The following is an 18,796-nucleotide window of genomic DNA, read 5'->3' on the forward strand; positions in this document are numbered from 1 at the left end:
ACCTTAAGCCAATAGGAGAGCGCTTTAAAGGATCTTAAGAGATACTGAAATGTTATAGAAAATCGGTTCTTTGTTAGTTTTATGTTCTATTTTCCTTCAGCTCACAGGTTTTTCTATAGGATTTAAGTCTAGGAGCAGAGTTGGTCATAAAAAATTTCCACTTTGAGTCTAATGAACCATTTCTGTGTTTACATGTTTAGGATATTTGACCTGGTAAATTACCCATTTCGTCCAAGGCAGTATGGCAGGTCTTGCCGGATTCTAACAATGTTCCAGGGCCTTTGAATAAAGAAAAAAAAAAAAAAACGGCCCAGAGCACAGATCCTTAAATGTACTAAAAAGTGAACATAAGACGGGTTTCCATTTTATAATTTGCTTTATATGGAAAAAGGTCCATCAACTCCTCTGACCAGAGCAGATATTAGCAGTTTTAGTTTACAACTGGTTTGTAGACGAGATCCTAATGTTTTAAAAACTGAATAGGACCAAAAATGCCTCCAACTGCTCCTTATCCTCAATGTGCAATGCAGCAAAGTAGACTTAGATCCTTGTCTATTGGAGAGTACCCCCCTCAAAAAAAAAAAAAATGTTATATTAAGCAGGAGAATAGAGGTGCAGACATGTTTTATGCTTTCTGAGTAAAGAATAAAGAGAAAAACTACTTATTGAGGTACTTTTGGGGTCAGAGGTTCTGTAGTTTTTAACTTTTTATATTTACCCAATTCAGCTTCAAATGCCAGGCCTTTTTCTCTCAGAGAAAAGATTATCAAATTATTTATCTTAAGGCTTTCTTCACATATTATCCGTCTTTTTTGGGTCCTCAATTGTCATTATTCACAAGTGCCCGTCTTGGGCTACAAAAAACATAAAGATTAATAATCTTGAACACATTTCTTTTGCGGGAATGTTTTTAACCTGAGACCTTTTAAACTAATAATAAGCAGTGTGTTGGACATTTTAGAGAATCCCAGAAAGCTTGTTTAATTTTTGAGGGCAAATATGTGGCTCCACTTTTAGGCTTTGCGTAGAAAAGAGATCTTGAGGGAGTCTGGGATGACTAATTCCTCTGCACTGAGGGCAGTGGGAGGTGAGTAGGGAAAAGTGACAGGGAACACTCTTCTCACGTCCATCAGGAGCTGCGGAGGCTGACTGTCAGAACGGCCTTTGGCGAGCTCCTAGGGGTGGGAAAGATGGATAAAACTGGCCTGAAGTGAAATATTTCAATGAATCAACATGCTAGACCTTAGAGATGTAGGCAGTACCTGGACGCTACGGATGAAATTTATAGAGACTTTTTCATCAAGGTCACTGTGAGGAGTGTACAGGGTCAGAATCTTCATAATCTATGAGGAAAAATTAAATAAAGGTTTTAGACAGAGAAAATATATTTTTTCACATTTCTTTCAGAACTGAGAATCAGACCCACCTGGGTGCTGGAGAGAGCAGTGCAGGTCCGGACTATAGCCTGAGCATCTGCATCAGTCTTTTTCCCCACCTGCAGCAGCTGAGCTGCCTGGATGAGAGGCTCCAGTGTGGCCACAGCGCCACCTGCCTGCAGACTACGGCTGCGCAGCCATTCCTCAAGAACACTGACATTGTAGCTGAGAAGATGACAAACATTTTTAGGAGAATACAATTTGGAAGCTACATTTACCTCACACCTACTGCCAAAAGAATAGTCCAAATGTAATCTATTTCCTATGTGAAAACTGAACTTAAATCATTCTGAATGTTTCCTATAATCACAGAATTCTTCCCAGTTTTAAATTTCATGTGAATAACCAGCACAATAATGCATCATTGTAAAGAGAAGGAAATAGTGGCTAAATATTTTTATTAATTTAAATAAATGAACACTAGTTCTCCTTTGTTTCCCAGTACTTTTATAAATTTTGTATTTCCCTTTACTTATTACTACATTCTCTTTATCCGCGGAAGGAAAGTATCTCCACAGCACACTGCAAAAAAAATTGAAATCTAAATAAATATTTTTTTCTTGCAATAATTGCATTTTTTCTTGAGTTAAGGAGGTAATTGAGAGACTTTGCCAATGGAACAACACAATTTACATTTAAAATAATAAAACACAATTGTATTGTCTTATTTCAAGTGCATATTATCTAATTATCTTATTTTAAGACTAAAAATAGTCATTCCATTGGTAAATTATCTTATTTACCTACTCAAATGAATGGTAAATACACTTAATTTAAGATATTTTTTTCTCATTATTAGACGGTTTTTGCAGTGTCTTATCATACTGGTGTATAACTGTTAAGAGAAACATAAGTCAAACTTGGTTTTCTGCTTTTCTAATAATGGGGACATCCATTCAAATATGTCCCTTTATATACAATCTAACTCTGATATTGGAAAAAGCAACAAGTCCTGTCAGTTTGTCAGAGGTAATCAGGTAAGATGAGAACAAAAATCCAACTTTATGTCTGAGATTTAATGTGCCTGAGAATCAAGAGTCCACATGAGGCCCAACACACCATCGTCATTGTGCAACATGGTGGCAGCTGGACACTCAGTAAGGCCAGAGAAACTGGTAAGAGTAAAGAGATCAAAAGAGGCTAATCTTAAAGGGAAAACAAAATCTATCAGGATGCAAAAGATTTGAGAATGAGGCAAATATTCACCTTCCAGCTGAACATCATCCATAAACATACAGCCAGAGCTACAGTGGCTATAAACTGATGTTCACAGATGCTATCCATCCAGTCTGAGCTTGAGCTAGAAAAATGGTCACAAGGTTCTATGTCTATATGAGTACAGATGATAGAAACATAAAACTAAAGACTTGGTGATACTAAAAAGTATTTACTCTCTGGGCTGAATCATATCCACATTTTTCATATTTGTTTAAGTGTTTTTGAAAAACATGTACGGTTTCCCTCGCCAGATATCTAATACCTGGTGTTGGTTTATCATATTAAATCCCATTAGATATGTAGTCGTTTAGTGCAAAATTAAGTGACTACAGGGGGTAGAACCTGCTCCAAATACATAAATGAGCAGCAAATACAAATAGTATAACAAAGACAAAAATGAGGCAGGCAAACAGAACTACTACAGAACAGAACTACCAAAAACCCATTTATGTAAAATCAAACTGTACCATGTGTTGGTACCTACATTGTGACAGAGAGAGAATGGAAAAGTGGCTGATTTTCTATAGCAGACATGAAGCTGCTGCTACAGTAAACAAAGCCGATTTAAACATGGCCGATTGAAGGCGAACTGAGAGGCCATCGGCAGGAATACTTTAAGTCTGAGCAAGCATTTAGATAAATGTAAGATTTTGTTTTTTTGCGAAGGTAAATAGTGCACAATTTTTAACAGCCTCAGATCCACGGCTACAGCACATTTGGCACCGTTAGCATTCTTCAACAGCTAGTCATCTGCAGCCTGCAACATGAAGCAGCAGCATCATCTTCATCTGCTTCAGGTAAATAAGCTTAGTTTTAAAATGACAATTGCATGGGATTAAAAAAGGGTACAGTTGCAAAATCTCACTGATTCCCAGGTACATGTATCAGTACTATAGTGGCTTTAATGAGAACGGTAGATGCTAAAGAAAAAAAGTTGTGAACGCAACACCTGCTGCAAAACAAATGTTCCTTAGCAAAAACAAACAGGATGCCAAACCACAGGTCATTTGGAGGGAAGAGAGAAAAAAAAAGCAGTTTTCCTCTCAATATTTTTCTTTTTTAAACACTTAATTTCTCGATATTTTTACCATATATTTATCTGGTATATTTCATATACCAGATATTTTTAGTTTTTGCATCTTCAAAGATTTTTTACTTTGTAGTTGGTGTGTTATTCCAATTTCTGTGTTTGCAATACTTTTTATATTATATAACACACACGTGCTGTGCATTTTTTGCATTTGCAGAATGTTTGCACCTCTCACTAACCATAGATAAGCCTGTATTGATACCTCCTCAGTTCATGTTGCTGACCTGCATCAGTTCACATAATTAATTACAGTAAGGAGTGGTTTCATACCGTATTTGCATGCCACGACTCCAGGAGCACACGTCTTTCCTCAGCAGCAGGTTGTTGAGAGCACAGGCACAGATGAGGTAGGTCATTTGCTTAAAAGCCTGCTCTGTCAGACTGTGGGGCAGGGACTGGCGGCTCATGGCTGAGTGAAGGGTTCTGAGCTGCCTCAACACAGACGCCATGGTGGGAGCGTCGGCTCCAAGCGGTCGAGGGTCTGAGCCTGCCCGTCTCCTGGATACAACCTGTTTCACAGCAGAGCCGGACAGACCGGCAATGGTCTCGCTCTCTAGAAGCGCTGGGACTGAGGAAGAGAAAAAGAAAGAAATTCTAAAGTTTAGTGGAGGGACGATCACTGGGACCACCACAACAACGTCACAGTAGAATTACCTATGAGTTTCTGCAGCAGTGTCTCAGTAATGGACAGCAGCTGCTGATAGGCCTGGATACAGAGGTCACTCAGGGAACGGATCAGGTCCTTCAGGTCGGTTGTCATGGAAACCAGGTCATCTGACTCCAGACCCTGACAGCAATTAAAATCAGTCAAACACAGAGGATTTCATCCACAAAAACCACAAGCAGACCGTTTACATAAAAACCTAAAACAAACAGAAATGTCAGTTTAATCACCTGAAAATAAGCGGATATCTAAAATACCTGTTTCGAGGAGTGCTGGACCAACAGGTCATGCAATAGACTAACATTTTTCAGCCACAGAGCAGTCATATCTAGATCATTTGTTTGCTTCTGCAAAAGAGAAGTGTTGATAGAAATAGAACATTAGAAAAAACACATCAGGCACAGGAAGTAATGCATCAATTTAACAACGTTGTAAACATTTTATCATTTGAAGTGGATTTCGCTGTGCCTCAAGTTGGTTGAAGTAGCCTTTTCCGAGATGCCTCTTTTCCTGAGATGCAGTCTGCCTCTATTATTACATTACTACTTTTAGCTTCTGGCACATGTGGAAAGGTCAAAGCTCAGGCTACCTTCAGCGCAGCCTTCATGGCCACCAGGGCAGCGCTGCACAGGGAGTGAGCTCGAGCTTGGTCTCCACTGCAGTCGGCCTGACGGATACAGAGGAAGATCACGCTGGCTGGTAGACCGGGAGGCAGATCCAGCGCGCATTCAGGTCGAATGTCTGAAGGAGGGGAAGAGGAGCGATGGTGATGTTAAAAAAGACCAAATAATTATCATGCCACTCAAACTGTGGTCGTTTTGTCAGCGTTCAGTGTGTCTGCACTCAAAGGGGAGATGAAATAAACCTTCTCCATATTGCTACAGTTCAAACCTCGTCTCAGATACATCTAAGTAGGCCTGCAATTCATTTTTAGCTTTAAAAAAAAAAAAAAAAAAAACATGGTAGTTGATTAGTTTTTGCTGAACTTTGCTAGAAATACCAGACTGTCTTTTTCTTTATTTCTCTACAAGCTGGCCAACCTGTTGGTTATTTTACATCCCATGGAAATCTCTTAGCTCTTAATTTCAGTCAGGTAAGACTAACTAAGATCTAAAACTAAAGAGCAGTTTTTTAGTCTTTTCAGAGCCATTTGATTTTTAAATCCATCTAGTTGGGTCACCCAAAGACATTCCTAAGGTTTTGCATGAGGAATTACTTGTCACCTTAGCTGTACCTCTGCATCATAATTGGACCAATGTTTCTTGAAGGACCTGTTGTCATCTTACTTTCTGTTCAGCCTTGTTGTACCGTTCTTGCTTCAGAAAAATATCCCGTAGCATGATGCTGCCAACACCATAGTGGGGATGTTTCTCAAAAAGGGATAGTTTAATCAGAGCAGATATTGTCATTTCCCCTGGACTGACGATCTCTAATGTGCATTTTCAGCCAAATTAAAATAGAATGCCATATGCCATATTCCTTTAAGGTGGTTAGTCTATAACAGAGCTGTCCAGATCCGGACCCAGCTGCTGTCTAATCTGGACCCAACCTGATTTAAAACATTCATAAATTACCACATGTTGTCCGACGACAGTGTCTAATTTCACTTCTGACGTAAAGCCCTCCAGAGCGCCCAGGAACAGGCTACACTTTATGCATATTATCCAATGAGTTTTGACAGTCTGGGTCATTGCGGTGAGCCACTTTTAGACACAGCAGGCAAACCTGTGACAAGCCGGGTGGTGTGAAACAAGGATAATAGGAAGAGAAAAAGAAAGCAGAGAAAGTGTGGACTAGCTGGAAGAACTGTGGTGAACTGGTGAAAGTGTAATGGTGTGCTCAAAGATGACCCTGCACATTTTGAGTATGTTTGGCTCAACCTGCTGCTGTGAAACAGGATTCTCCACCATGAACAGAATCAAAAATAAATATGGATCCAGGCTCATGAATAAGCACGTTAATATGTGCTTGAGCATGGCTTTGTCTCCATTCAAACCCAGGTTTAAAGCCTTGCAGTGCAGCCTAAAGCCCACTGCTCTCATTAAGACAGAAAAAATAAAGATTTGATGTTTTTTATTTAAATATTCAATGTATAACATGGATGCATAAAAACCTCATTTTATTTCAGTGTTAAATTCTGTTTAAAGAAACATATAATTAAAAATGTCTCCGGACCTTTACTTGTTGATGATTTTCTTTATTCAGACAATCCTGATTTTCAATTGGTTACACCTGCTCTATAATAAAGGTCTGATAGGTAAAGCAGACCAGCTCCAAATAGGAACTTATTTTAAGGCTTTTTACTTTGCATTTCAAGGGGGACCAAGAAAAAATGTGGAAGGTTTTTGAATACAATGAACCTCACCTGTAATGAGGTTCTTGATGAGTTTGGTTTCGTCTCTTTTCCTGCACTCCAGCAAACCAGAGACTGCTGCTGGTTTAAGCTGAGCAGGACAGATGGTCTCTGTAGTCGGAGCTGACGAAGAAACTGGGAAGAAAAAAAAATATCTTAACATGACTGAAACGGAGGGAAAAAGTAAAAACAAAGGAAACTGAATCTGAATGACGGAAGTAAAATCACTGCAGGGAGTTCAGGGGACGTCTTACCTTGCGTCAGCAGATGTCTGAGACCCGTCATGTTTCTCAGCTCCTTCAGCTCCCTCCGCAGCCTCATGCACTCAAACTCTCTGGCTTCTAGAAGCTCCCACAGATACTTTGGGAAGAGACATTTAAAGTTTAAACTTCTCTATATGTAGTTTTTCAAAGGAGAAGCAGCTGCTTGGCTATGACCTTTCAGATAAGATCTAAATAACTCAAATGAAAAGGTCCCAATTACTACTGTCCAGATGTGGTTCAGTATGAATAAATATGTACATAAAATAAAAAAGGACACTCAACAAAAATTAGCCAATATGCAAGTGCATTAAATGACATTTAGATGTGATACAGATGAAAGCCCACCCGTTTCTTTGCAGCAGAGGAAGCAGAGCAGATCGTCTGGCTGAGCTGGTTCTTCAGAACCTCGACTTCTTCCTTCCACTGACTCTGCTGCTTCTGCAGCTGGCTCTCCAGAAACCTGACACAAACACCACAACCTATTAAACTCAATTGCTGTTAACTTCATGATTAAATGAAATAAAGATATAAATTACACTGAAAAAATGTTCATTCACCTTAACACTTTTCCACTTATTTTTAAATGATCCTCTCATGCATATCGGTTTATATGACAGAATACAAACAGAACATAAAAATCTTGTTTTTTAAAGGGAAAAAAGTGTTGCATCTGTTTGTATTTATTCCTTATGCTTCGTACTACTTAAAAGAAATGGTGTGCATAAAGTTGTCAGCCAGTTAAGCAAAGCCCACTGTGTGCAACATAAATATAAATGCAGGGGTTCTACGAGAAACTCTGATTTTTAGAGAAAGGTAGTGAACAAACAGGATCATGAAGACAATGAACACAGCAGACGGGTCAGCCAGAAGGTTGGGAAAGAATGTTTAGATTAAAAAGCAAGTTTTCAAACATTTAAACATTTAATTGACCACTGCTAAGTTCCCTGTCCAAAAATGAAAAAATAAAAGAAAAAAGTGTGAATGATTAATTATAAAATCGGAAAAAGACAAAAACTATAGGTGGGATGCAGAAAGCCTCAGACAAACAGGAAAACTTTGCAGCATATAATGCAGATATGCATCATCTGGCCTATATGAAGAGTAATGTGTAAAAAGTATAAAAAATTCCAGCTTGGCAAATTCTAAAAGCAAGAACAAATTCAGAAAGAAGTGCTCGGGTCACCCTGCAGTTTGGTTTGAATGTGCCCAAAAAAACAAACAAAAAAAAAACAGTGAAAGATAACCACCATTGCATGGTGATGGCAAAATAATGCTATGGGCAGGTTTATCTTCCTCTAGAACAACCCGAAACATAAAGTCAGAGCTAAAATGGAAAGGCTTAGACCAAAACATGATCTGTACAATTTATATTCAGTTTATTTATGTAGCACCTATTCACAATACATATCAAGGCACAGATAATACTGTCAGATTGGTTAGGAAAACCAGTTGATTGCATCCAATCATTGACATGCAAAACATGCTGCTCCTGGAACTGTTCCCCTTCAGCCAGTGTGGCTGAGCCGGAGGTCTTTTATCAAATTTAAACTAGATAAATAAAATAAATAAGGTCTAGATGTGCAAAATTGACTTAGATGTAACCCAGAATAGTGCTGGTCCTACAATCAATCCAAACTTTTATTGTGTTTGTGTCATAAAATGTGATAAAAAAAAATATGGCAAGCGAAGTAAATATCCTCCCAAGCTCATGCATAAAATACAACACAAAGCAAAATGACTGACTTGTTGGCAACTCGTACGGCATCATAGGCATACTCCAGGTCCTCTACTTTCTTCTTCACAGCTGGGTCTTTGGCCACATCCATCTTCTCCATCAGTTGATCCTGTCAAATCAAACATGAAAAGTGTGATAAAATGCTCTGTGCACAAGTTTAAAAAAAGTTCCTTCTAATGCGTTTCCTCACCAGTGGTCCTTCTGAGCTGCATACCGAAAGCCCCCTCTCCAGAGTGGGGGACGTCACGCTGATCCTGCGCTGCTCCTCCGGGGAAGGGAACGCAGATGGGAAGGGGGATACTGAGCGAGGAGTGGAGGTTGGAGAAAGAGGCTCAAAGTTCAGACTCAGTGCCGAGTCTGTCCTTCTGTGTCCCATGGCCCTCTGCGATGGGAGGAGAGAAACATATCAAGCTAATGAGCTGGAGTGTTGGAGCAACTTATCCCGTAAGGGGGGCTGTGAACCTCAGAGAGCAGGTTCATCTCCCTCAGGTTGTCGTATCTCTGCTCCAGTCGGCTGAACTCCCTCAGGAGACCTTGGTACTTCATCTTCTCCTCATCCAGTTCGGACTGTAGAGCCGCGCTGGCCTGAAGTACAGCCTTTTGCACAAACTCTGCATCCACATTGAGAGCGAGAGAGAAGTTTCAGAAATATGACTGAGAAGAAAACGATGGATGCAGAGAAGTGAAGCTGCACCTTCTTGTGTTTTCTCTTTCTCATGTAGGAGAGCAGTAAGATCTTCCTTCTCCTTGCAAACTTCCTCCTTGTCTCGCTGTAATTCTTGCAACTCCTTCAACAATGTGATGAGAGCATAACAAGGGAAACGATTAATAAAAGATCAATGCCTATAAAAGTCTCATGCAGATGGATTTGGATAGCTTCACCTGTTTAAGTCGAAGGATCTCCTGTGCCGCCTTTTCTTCTGCTCTCCTCCTTTCCTCCATCTCCTTCTCATTGATGACTGGGGAAGGAGGAGGCTTCTCCTGTTTCTTGCTTTCAAGTTTCTGGATTATCCCCCTCAGAGCGCCCAGCTCAGCACCGGCAGCCTCTCGCTCCGCCTTGAGAGTCTCTCTCAGAGCAGCACTCTCCCTTGTCTTGTCAAACACAGAAATGTGATGAAAAAAAAAAACTCGAAATGAGTTTAGTGTTTCACACTAACATTTCTCTGCACCCCACCTGCTGGTCTACTCTCAGCTGGAGCTGCATCAGCTTCACCTCCATGCCCTTGTTGAGCTCCCTGTAGCGCTCCACTGAGCGAGCCTCAGCCTTCAACCTCAGCAGCTCTCTCCTGCTGGCCTTGCGGCGTACGCAACACTGCATGAACACCACCGCGGCAAGCACCCGCTGGTACGCCCGCCTCGCAAGCCAACCACGAACCCTCGCCTGAAGCATCACTGCAGCCCTCTCTGCCACCAGCTGAAAGCAAAATGAAATGTTCTAATCTGTTCAAGCCAGCTAGGTTTAACTGATAATCCACATGTTCAGATCTCCATAACTAGAGCCACAAACTAAAGGGAGTATAAAAGGCCGACCTGTTTGTATCTACGACGGGCCAGCGTCCCTCTGGTGAAGGCTTGGATGGTGATGGTGGACTCCCGAATCATGAGGAAAAGCTGTCTGACCACCAGCATCCGGAAGGTCTTTTGGATCACAATGGCAGCCTTAGTGTAGCGCAGGGTCAGAGCCAGTCTGTGGACGTGCAACAAATGAAGAAAAAGTGCAAACATGAACTGGTTTTAGTTAGAAAACATGATTTTAATCAAACACATAAGAATGGCATAAAAAAGCTGTTTTGCCAGTTTTAGACTATGAACGAAGAGGATTTTGTGAAAAAACAAAAATTGTTTTGAACTTCTTTTAGAATCCATTTGTAAAAATCTATGGACCCTTTACTTCAATTTCACAGACTTGCTAAATTTAATGTAGATGCATCACTTCAAATCCCTATAAAAGTTAAAAATGACTAAAGTTCAATTGTTTTAAAGATTTCCATATGATATGATGGGCAGATGTAACATTATGAGAGGTTCACAGACTAAGATGTTTAATAATAAATCCATCCATCCATCCTCCTCACCTCCTGGCCATAGCTCCTCGTATGTATCTCTGGATGGTAGCAGCTGCCCAGACGATCCTCCTGTATCTGATTCGTGCCAACCAGCCTTTGACCAGACTCTGGATGACCACAGCAGCGGCACGCAGCCTCTCAGCTCTCAGCCTCTCCAGGACAGCCACTTGACCTGCTCGGAAGAAAACTTTGGTCTTTCCAAAGCAGTACTGGTCTGTGTCTGGGATCAGCTGAGGCAGGGCCTGTCTGCAGGAGGCCTGAGCCTGGTCCTGGTTCTGGTTTCCACGGAGGAGAAGACGGTACCTGCTGAAGAACTCTTCGTATGTCCATCTAGGTGCACAATGCAAACAGATAAAACATTAACTACACAGATTTTAGATTTCCTGCTACGTACTTCTGATAGTCTCTATTAATTTATGTTGAATTATAATGGTTTACAAAAAGATCTGTTTCTAACAAGATTTCAGCACCTGGATGGATAACCTGCTGCACTGATACGGATGGTCTCCAGCACGCCACAGGCTCTCAGCTGCTGCACCGTCCTCTTTGGGTCAAACCTGCAAAAGCAGAGAAAGTCTCTTCTGAGTGAATCCAAAAGGCACTTATGTAACATCTTTATTGTGTGACAGAACGCCGCTGGAGACTCACAGAAAAGGTGCTTTTAGGTCGTTGGGTTTAATACAGCGAACATAGTGAGGGGTGGTGCTGTTCAGAGTTTCCATTAACATCTGTAAGGACTGACGGAACTGATAGAAACAAACCAAAACTCCATGAGACTGAGTCTTAATGTAACACTTTTTTTTTTTTTTAAAGCAGTTATGGTACCTGAAAGCCCACAGTGAGCTTGTGCTCTCTGGAAGCTCTTTTCCCAGAGCGAACACTCCCATTGGCCACAGACGGAGCACCTCCCAGCTGCTGGAACAGCTCAGCCACCAGCTCAGACTGACACATACAGACAGATTGTGGATGCACTATTTATCAAGGGGGGAAATGATGTTACCTTCTAAATCTGTTGGACATCTACCTGACTTGCTTTGAGAATGTTAATAAGCTCCTCAAACACGGTGTCTCTGTTCTTGTCCAGGAAGCCACTGCATTCATATTGCACCTGATTTAAGGCGAGGGAGATGTTTAGTGTCAAAAGAAATAAGAAAAAGAGAGAGAACATAAAGTGCTTTTATGGTTATAAATGACTAGGATCAAATCTCCCTTACTGTGTCAGCAAAGTGGAAAACAATGAAGGCGTTGTTTGTCATCCTGGGTTTCTGGAAGTGAGGATTGGGCTTACTGGTCAGGTGATGGTCGTACAGCTTTCGTGCCCAGTTTTCATCAGAGCCTTTAGGCATCTGGAACATTCAGAAAAAAAAAGCAGCCATCACAAGATTTTAAGTTTTCCACCAAACACTGAGAATAATAACCTATATCATACATCATCCAGCCACCCGATTTCTAACTTTAACTGCTTGCATCAACCTTCTCCAGCTGACTGTGGGCTGCCCCAAAGCATTCCCAGTCCAAACTGAATCTATACTAGCAGTGGAGAAGGTTCTGCCCCCTCCTGGTGGGACATCCCCAGAAAACCTCTAAGGGGAGGAACAGAAGGGGCGTCCTGATCAGATGCACCTCAGCTGACTCAACTGAACAAACAAAAATAGAAAGGCTCTGTCTCCTTTGAGACTGCAAATCTTAACAGCAAACATTTAAAAAAAGGCAGTCGGGGATGTGATCACAAACGGCAACACAGAAGAAGAAAAATCAAATGGATGAAGATTACAGATTAGTTTTCATCCATAAAAATAAGTCTTTATTCAAAGCCGTTTTCCCCCCCGGATTTAATGACCTAACGAGACACAAGAGGTAGAGGCTGAGGGATCAGGATGCAATCCAGTTTACATCTCTTCATGTTTCCTTTAGGAGTACAGATCTGCTACTGCAGTCCATCAATTACCAAAATGTTCTCCTGCATGTTTAATTACTGATATCTAGGATTGATTCCCTTAATTTAAAATAAAATATATATTTCATATCAGTATATTAACTTCTCCTCCATCCACTGCATGTGTAGCGTTAGCATGAAAGGACTTTCAGGACGAAACGATAATTGCAGACTTTGAGTTTGAGCTGTGCAACATTGTCTGATGTTTAACATACAGCTTCATTATCATACGGCAGTTAAACCATTAATAATAGCTATGTTAGACACAATCACTGTATGTACTAATAATATAAAGGATCCTGGTGACACTGTTGCTAGGAAGATATCATGGCTGCCTGAAGATTCTTTTTGTTTTCTACATATTAAACGGTTTGGAAGATGGAAATGAATAAAACTGTCAAAAGCCTGAAAAAGATGAACCCAATAGAATGTTATAGAAATGAGGAGGCATTTTTGAGTATAAAGCAAACAAAAAGACAAACCCTGCACTCCTCATCTAACAGGTCAAATATTCCCAGGGGACCTTCAATCAGACTGATACACTCCTGGTTGTCGCTGAATTCAATCCGATTCCAGGCCAGCTCCTCGCGGACGTACTCCTCCTGCTCCAAGTGGAACACATGCTTGAAACAAAAAGAAAAATAATAATAATGAGGGTGTATTTAGGAAACTGTTACGATAAAAAAAAAAAATAATAAAGCTTTTCGCTCCACCTTATCACTCCTGATGGATTTCAGGTCATACTCAGAACAACTTTACACCATTTTGACACGTTTTCTGACTTACGGGTTACTTAGTGATGTTTCTTTGAATGTTTTTTTTTTTTGCTTTTTATTTTTTTGGCAGGTGAAATGAGGGGGAGTAAAAACAAAAATTTATACTAAATAAAATATGAATAAAATCGTAATTAAAAGAGGTAAATCTGAATAGAAACGAAACGTGACATTGGATTTAACCTTTCACACTGCATATCATGAGATTCAAATGCCCAGCATTACCAAGCTCTGCTAACATTTTCTATCCCATATCACTGTCAGATCTGTCCAGAAATAATTTGGTTTTCACTACAGTTTCACTTCTATGTACCAGAATAAAAACAAAGCCTTTTTGATTTTATGTTATTAATGGTTATAAATGCCTCCAATTTGGCTATATGTGTTACTGATATTTAATATTTGCTTATTATTGTATTAGACATGATTAACATAAAAGGAAGGAGATAATTGGTTATAAAGGTGGCAAGGCATGAATAAAGAGAAAATAAAAAAAAAAACACTTGTGTAAATGGGAATTTTAAAGCATATACTGTAGTTAGGTTCAAAGAAAAATATAACTCACCCTGTTAAACTGTTGCTGTAGTTTTTCATTTGCATAATTTATACAGAATTGCTCAAAGCTGTTCTGATCAAAGGTCTCAAACCTGTTTCAGCAAATGGAAAGAAGGACTTGTCAGGTTTAAAAAGATGCAATAAGATGCCAGATGTTCTTAAACTAAAACTCATCACTGACCCATAGATATCCAACACTCCTATGAAAGACTTCGCCTTCCCCTTCTGCGACTGCAGGGCTGAGTTGAGCCTTCGGACCGTCCAGGTGAACAGCTGACCGTAGATGTGTTTAGCGAGAGCATCCCTGGCTTCCAGAGCCTGCTGACCAGTCATAGGCTTCACCAACATCTCCCCCCCTACCGCTAGTCTGCGGCTGCACAGCCAGTGAGCCATCTGAGCTCGCTCCACTCCTAACAGCTTGGAAAAGACGGCCAGAGAGCGGTCCTCTGCCTGAGGAGAAAAATAACAGATTTTGGCCAAGAGGAACATAAAAATCTAATTAGCCCACTTGTTAGATCATTAAATAACTGTAGAAGAAAGAAATTACTTAAACAGAACAAGTCTGACAACATGAAGCAGGGAAAAGGTCTAAAAAAGCAACACCTGAGCTAAAGAAAGTTTTAGATTTATCAGACTAAACAAGGTTAAAAACATGTTTGCCAAAATGCATCTTTAAAACAAATAATATGAAGAACATGAAATTAAAGTTGACATGAATTAGAATGAGATGCTTTGGGATGATTTATACAGCTGTTCATGCTTAGAGTTTTAAAGGATGACCTGATGTAACCAGTTTACTTTTCTACTTGATTCCAAGTGGCTTTAGTTTGACCTCTAATATGTTAAAGGTATAGTGGAGGATCTTCGCAAATTTTTGAAAAGACCCGCCCTCTCCACTGTAAAATGCACATGCATAACCCTGCACCTGCTCAAACGCCTATTAAACACATGTGAGAGTGTGCACAAGCCCATTTCACCTCGTGCACGCTCTGTTTAAAAGCTGCTGTTTGCATTGCTCATAAAAGCTTACTTTACCACCGGTAAGTAAAAATGGGGACGAGCATGTAGGACGGCCTTATTTAAACATATCACCAGAATGATTGACAATTAGGAGAACCATTTATTTTGTTGATCCACCCAAAAAATGAACATCCTCCACTATACATTTAAAATAATCATAAGGGTTCTGTTCATATAATTTAAAAGTCTTTATGGTGATTTATTCAGCTATGACAAAAGCAGTGAGGAGCATTTATTGGGTTTTTTTCCACATCACAGTGGAGAGATGAGGCAGGAGGAGAAAAAGGAGAATTTCTGTTACGTCGATGTAACTTCTGTCAGAGCTTCTCCCGCTGGCTTGAATGTTGACGTTTCCAAGGTGTAGAACAGCCGACAGGATCCTGAAGAGCTCCATTTGTTGTTCAGGCTGCACTCCTGCAGATTCAGCACAGGACAGCTGAAGTTTTTCCGCCTTCTTAATGATCTTCACATCTCTACGATTATGCATTCATATTCAAGCAAAGAATACCTAAGATGGTGAAAGCATTGCGAGTACGCTCCAGATCTGACAGATCATCTGTCCCAGGAATTTGCATCTCTCCTCCCTGCTTCGTGTAGCGGAAATATTCAGGTGGCTCTAAGGTTACAACAAAAAGAAGAAATAATCCAATTAAAGATCTGTCTATTACTATGAGGATAAATGGGAACCGATTGAAGGCAGAGGCCCACCCAGTTTGAGTGATCTCATTTCAGGCCGTTCTCTGGCTGCACACAGCTGATAGAAGATGTGGTAGTTTCTCTCTGACGATGCCTGAACAGAACGATGTGTGAATATGTGCATAAATAAAGACTTTAAGTTGAGCATGGTAAAAAAAAAAAAAAAAAAAAAAAAAAGGGAGATGAATCCCACCTGGAAAACAACCCTCGACTTCTCCAGCAGGTATGTCCGCATATTAGCCCTGATGATGTCCCCCTTCCTGCCAAAACCAATCTCTATGTACTTCCCAAAGCGGCTGCTGTTGTCATTGCGAGTGGTTTTAGCATTCCCTATGGACTGCAAATTAACAGTCATTGATTACACCTAACCTTTAAGAAGTGAACATATCCATGAGTGCAGGATTCCCCACCCCTCTACCTCCATGATGGGGTTGGATGCCAGCACCCTCTCCTCCACACTGGTCTGCTGAGCTGCTCCTCCAACCACAGCAAAGTATCGCATGGTAAATTTGGCTGAAACCGTTTTCCCTGAGCCAGACTCCCCACTGATGATAATGGACTGATTCCTCTCCTCCCTGCACGCAAAAACATTATTTATAGATGTAGAGCATTCAGAAAGAGCGAGCTGGACTTTTGCTTGGTGATTCTCACCTGATCATGGTGCGGTAGGCCTCCTCAGCCACAGAGAAGATGTGAGGCTCCATGTCAGCCATGTCCTGACCGCTGTAAGCATCTATCACCTCCTCACCATATATTGGGAGCTGATCGTAGGGATTTATGGCCACCAATACAATACCTAGAGCGACAGGCATAGAAAAGAAAAAACAACTTCAAATTATATCTACAGTAGCTTCTAAGTCCAAATCCTAAAAATACGTGGAACATCTTGAGGCTTTGTTTGTAAAGCTGGTCTCTATATAAATTCGGATTTGTTTTATTTTGAATCAGTAAAGCAAAAGTTCTACTTATTGAAATGATTAGTGCATCTTTAACAAAGTTCAACCCATTCATAAATGCAAGCCCAAAAAGTAGTCTACTCAGTCTATCTAGCAGCAGTCTGTAGGGGGACATTTTTTTTTATCAAGTTATAATTTACTGTATAAGAAACGCAAATAAAAAGGGAAAGAAAATGGCTGGACACACTGGCTTAATGTAAATATAAAACAGTGATAGCAGCTTATTCTGTGTGAATATTCTGACTCACTTTTAACAGGACGAAAACCTAAAGAATATTTAGACATTAGAATCTTTAGCAAAACTTCTACATTTTTGTCTGGAGATGCTCTTTATACAACTGATAAAGTTTGGTTTGTGTTTAGAGAAAAAAGAGGCAAAAATGTAGGATTCTTGATGTGCAAACCTGCTAAATATAAACTTCAAATTTAACATTGAAAATTATCAATGTTTGAGTTGAAACTGTACAAATTGTGCCTTTACAAATACTTTTGCAGGCTGATTTTGAGTGAATATGGCTTCTTAGTTGTCTGTTTTTCAACTGTCTGAATGAGGGAGTTATCTTCAACCTTTGAGTTTATGATTAGGGCACATTATGGGCTGTAACAGGTCAAACAGAAGCCGTCTACTGTTAGCATTACTGTCCCAAATCTGTTCGGCCTTCATCCACCCAAGTTGTCCTACATTAGTCTGGATCAGTCCAAATGTTTCAGTGATCTGTACCCCACTGTAATCTGGTCCTGCTTTATTCTCACCACAGTATGTGTAGATGCTGCTGTAGTCCAGAAACCGGACTCGGAGGTTATGCAGCACAGCAGGCTCATGTAGGAAGCTGAGAGCTGTCAAGTCGTTCTCCCCCTCCAGGATGTCTGGGTTCCCAAGCGGGGGGAGGTCAGACGACGACTGGACCAAGTAATGCACCTCCTATCGAAAGGAGTGCAAATTCATTCGTATTCATTGTCAAAGTGATTTTAAAAAGATAAGCAAAACGAGGGCTCACGTTTCCATTCTGGAGCTTCAGCAGCAGCTGCTCTTCTCCAGGTTTATAGTCCCTTAAGAGGGTGGCGGACACCCAAACTGCTTCTGGGTCAGGGACCCACACACCTGCACCCTGGAGGAGTGACAGACCTTTACAGGCATGCAACTTTAAGACCGCTTTAGAACAAGCATAAGCTGCCGATTGCAAAATAAAAACCTCAACATTGAATGGTAGAACATCATTAATGTCAGAATTTTATTTTTTTCTAAATCAAACACTGTTATGCTGTCACATTTCCTCAGCCCCACCCAGACTGGAAATTGGCCCCCATCAGCACAAAAAGCTCTTAAAATGTGTTAAAAATTAACTGTGGTCATCCTCCTTCTGAGCTACCTCAATGCTTAACTGTTTTTACATCAAACTTATGTCTCCTAAAGAATAAGTTCAAATAATTTGCTTTTATAAAAAATAAAAAAAACTTTGTCAGGATAGATCCTTAAAAACAGATATCTAAACAACATCTTACCTTAAAGCATTTAAAGTTAAATCAAATCAATTCCCCAGAACTAATCAATATAAAAAAATAAATGAAAAAAATCAAGCTAAGCTTACCTTTGTGTATAACTCCAGAGTCGCCATGTTTTTTTGTTCCTTTTTTTAATCCTTTACATTATATGAGGAGATTTGATGTAAAACAGCCCAGTCTGCATGTTCCTGCCAGAGGAGTGGCCGTATCCTCTGCTTCTCTCCAGGGCCTGCCTTTGTCCAGCTGACGGTGTGTTGCACTTTGTCCACACTCACATAAAAGGCAGAGCAGGTTAACTGTTAATCTGAGGCATCTGCATGTGCAGATTTCCAGAAATCACACCCAGAGAAGCAGCTCAATAAGGCTCTTAGTTGCATCTATCTGTAGAGCCGAGCACAGCTTCATCGTTTACAGGTCCTTGCTGTAATTTTTTATACCAATTTAACTGTTTTTAATCCTTATGGAAACAAACGTCTTTAATTTTGCTCTAATATTAATCTAGTTTTCTAAATATTTGTATTTAGCTGTTACT

General features: G+C 40.3%; 1 protein-coding gene across 1 annotated transcript; it reads right to left on the reverse strand.

Annotated features, from left to right (window-relative positions):
- Positions 1 to 297: 297 nt before the first annotated feature.
- On the reverse strand, positions 298 to 18,520 carry si:dkey-110c1.10 (unconventional myosin-Va). The gene is made up of 35 exons (XM_038299228.1): positions 18,351 to 18,520; positions 17,760 to 17,870; positions 17,515 to 17,683; positions 16,457 to 16,601; positions 16,224 to 16,380; positions 15,999 to 16,142; positions 15,818 to 15,899; positions 15,618 to 15,725; positions 15,411 to 15,523; positions 14,271 to 14,539; positions 14,100 to 14,181; positions 13,244 to 13,384; positions 12,040 to 12,171; positions 11,850 to 11,933; positions 11,651 to 11,767; positions 11,474 to 11,571; positions 11,296 to 11,382; positions 10,835 to 11,155; positions 10,290 to 10,446; positions 9,934 to 10,173; positions 9,642 to 9,851; positions 9,454 to 9,547; positions 9,222 to 9,370; positions 8,950 to 9,141; positions 8,768 to 8,868; positions 7,370 to 7,484; positions 7,016 to 7,121; positions 6,774 to 6,896; positions 4,998 to 5,149; positions 4,666 to 4,755; positions 4,399 to 4,531; positions 4,015 to 4,312; positions 1,427 to 1,601; positions 1,263 to 1,343; positions 298 to 1,175 (listed from the first exon to the last, which is right to left on the reverse strand). The coding sequence occupies exons 1-35, from the start codon at positions 18,375 to 18,377 to the stop codon at positions 1,014 to 1,016; spliced, it is 4,965 nt and encodes a 1,654-aa protein (XP_038155156.1). The 5' UTR covers positions 18,378 to 18,520; the 3' UTR covers positions 298 to 1,013.
- Between the last annotated feature and the right edge of the window lie 276 nt (positions 18,521 to 18,796).

Source organism: Cyprinodon tularosa, unplaced genomic scaffold, assembly GCF_016077235.1.
Source record: "Cyprinodon tularosa strain WSP-4 unplaced genomic scaffold, ASM1607723v1 ctg420, whole genome shotgun sequence".
Taxonomy (NCBI): domain Eukaryota; kingdom Metazoa; phylum Chordata; class Actinopteri; order Cyprinodontiformes; family Cyprinodontidae; genus Cyprinodon; species Cyprinodon tularosa.

Excerpts from the sequence above, each read along its gene's own strand:
- si:dkey-110c1.10 (XM_038299228.1), bottom strand. The coding sequence starts at position 18,377 with ATGGCGACTCTGGAGTTATACACAAAG. Across the intron at positions 16,602-17,514 it reads CAGCATCTACACATACTGTG|GTATTGTATTGGTGGCCATA; the intron begins GTGAGAATAAAG and ends CTGTCGCTCTAG. Across the intron at positions 1,602-4,014 it reads AGTCGTGGCATGCAAATACG|CTACAATGTCAGTGTTCTTG; the intron begins GTATGAAACCAC and ends TCATCTTCTCAG.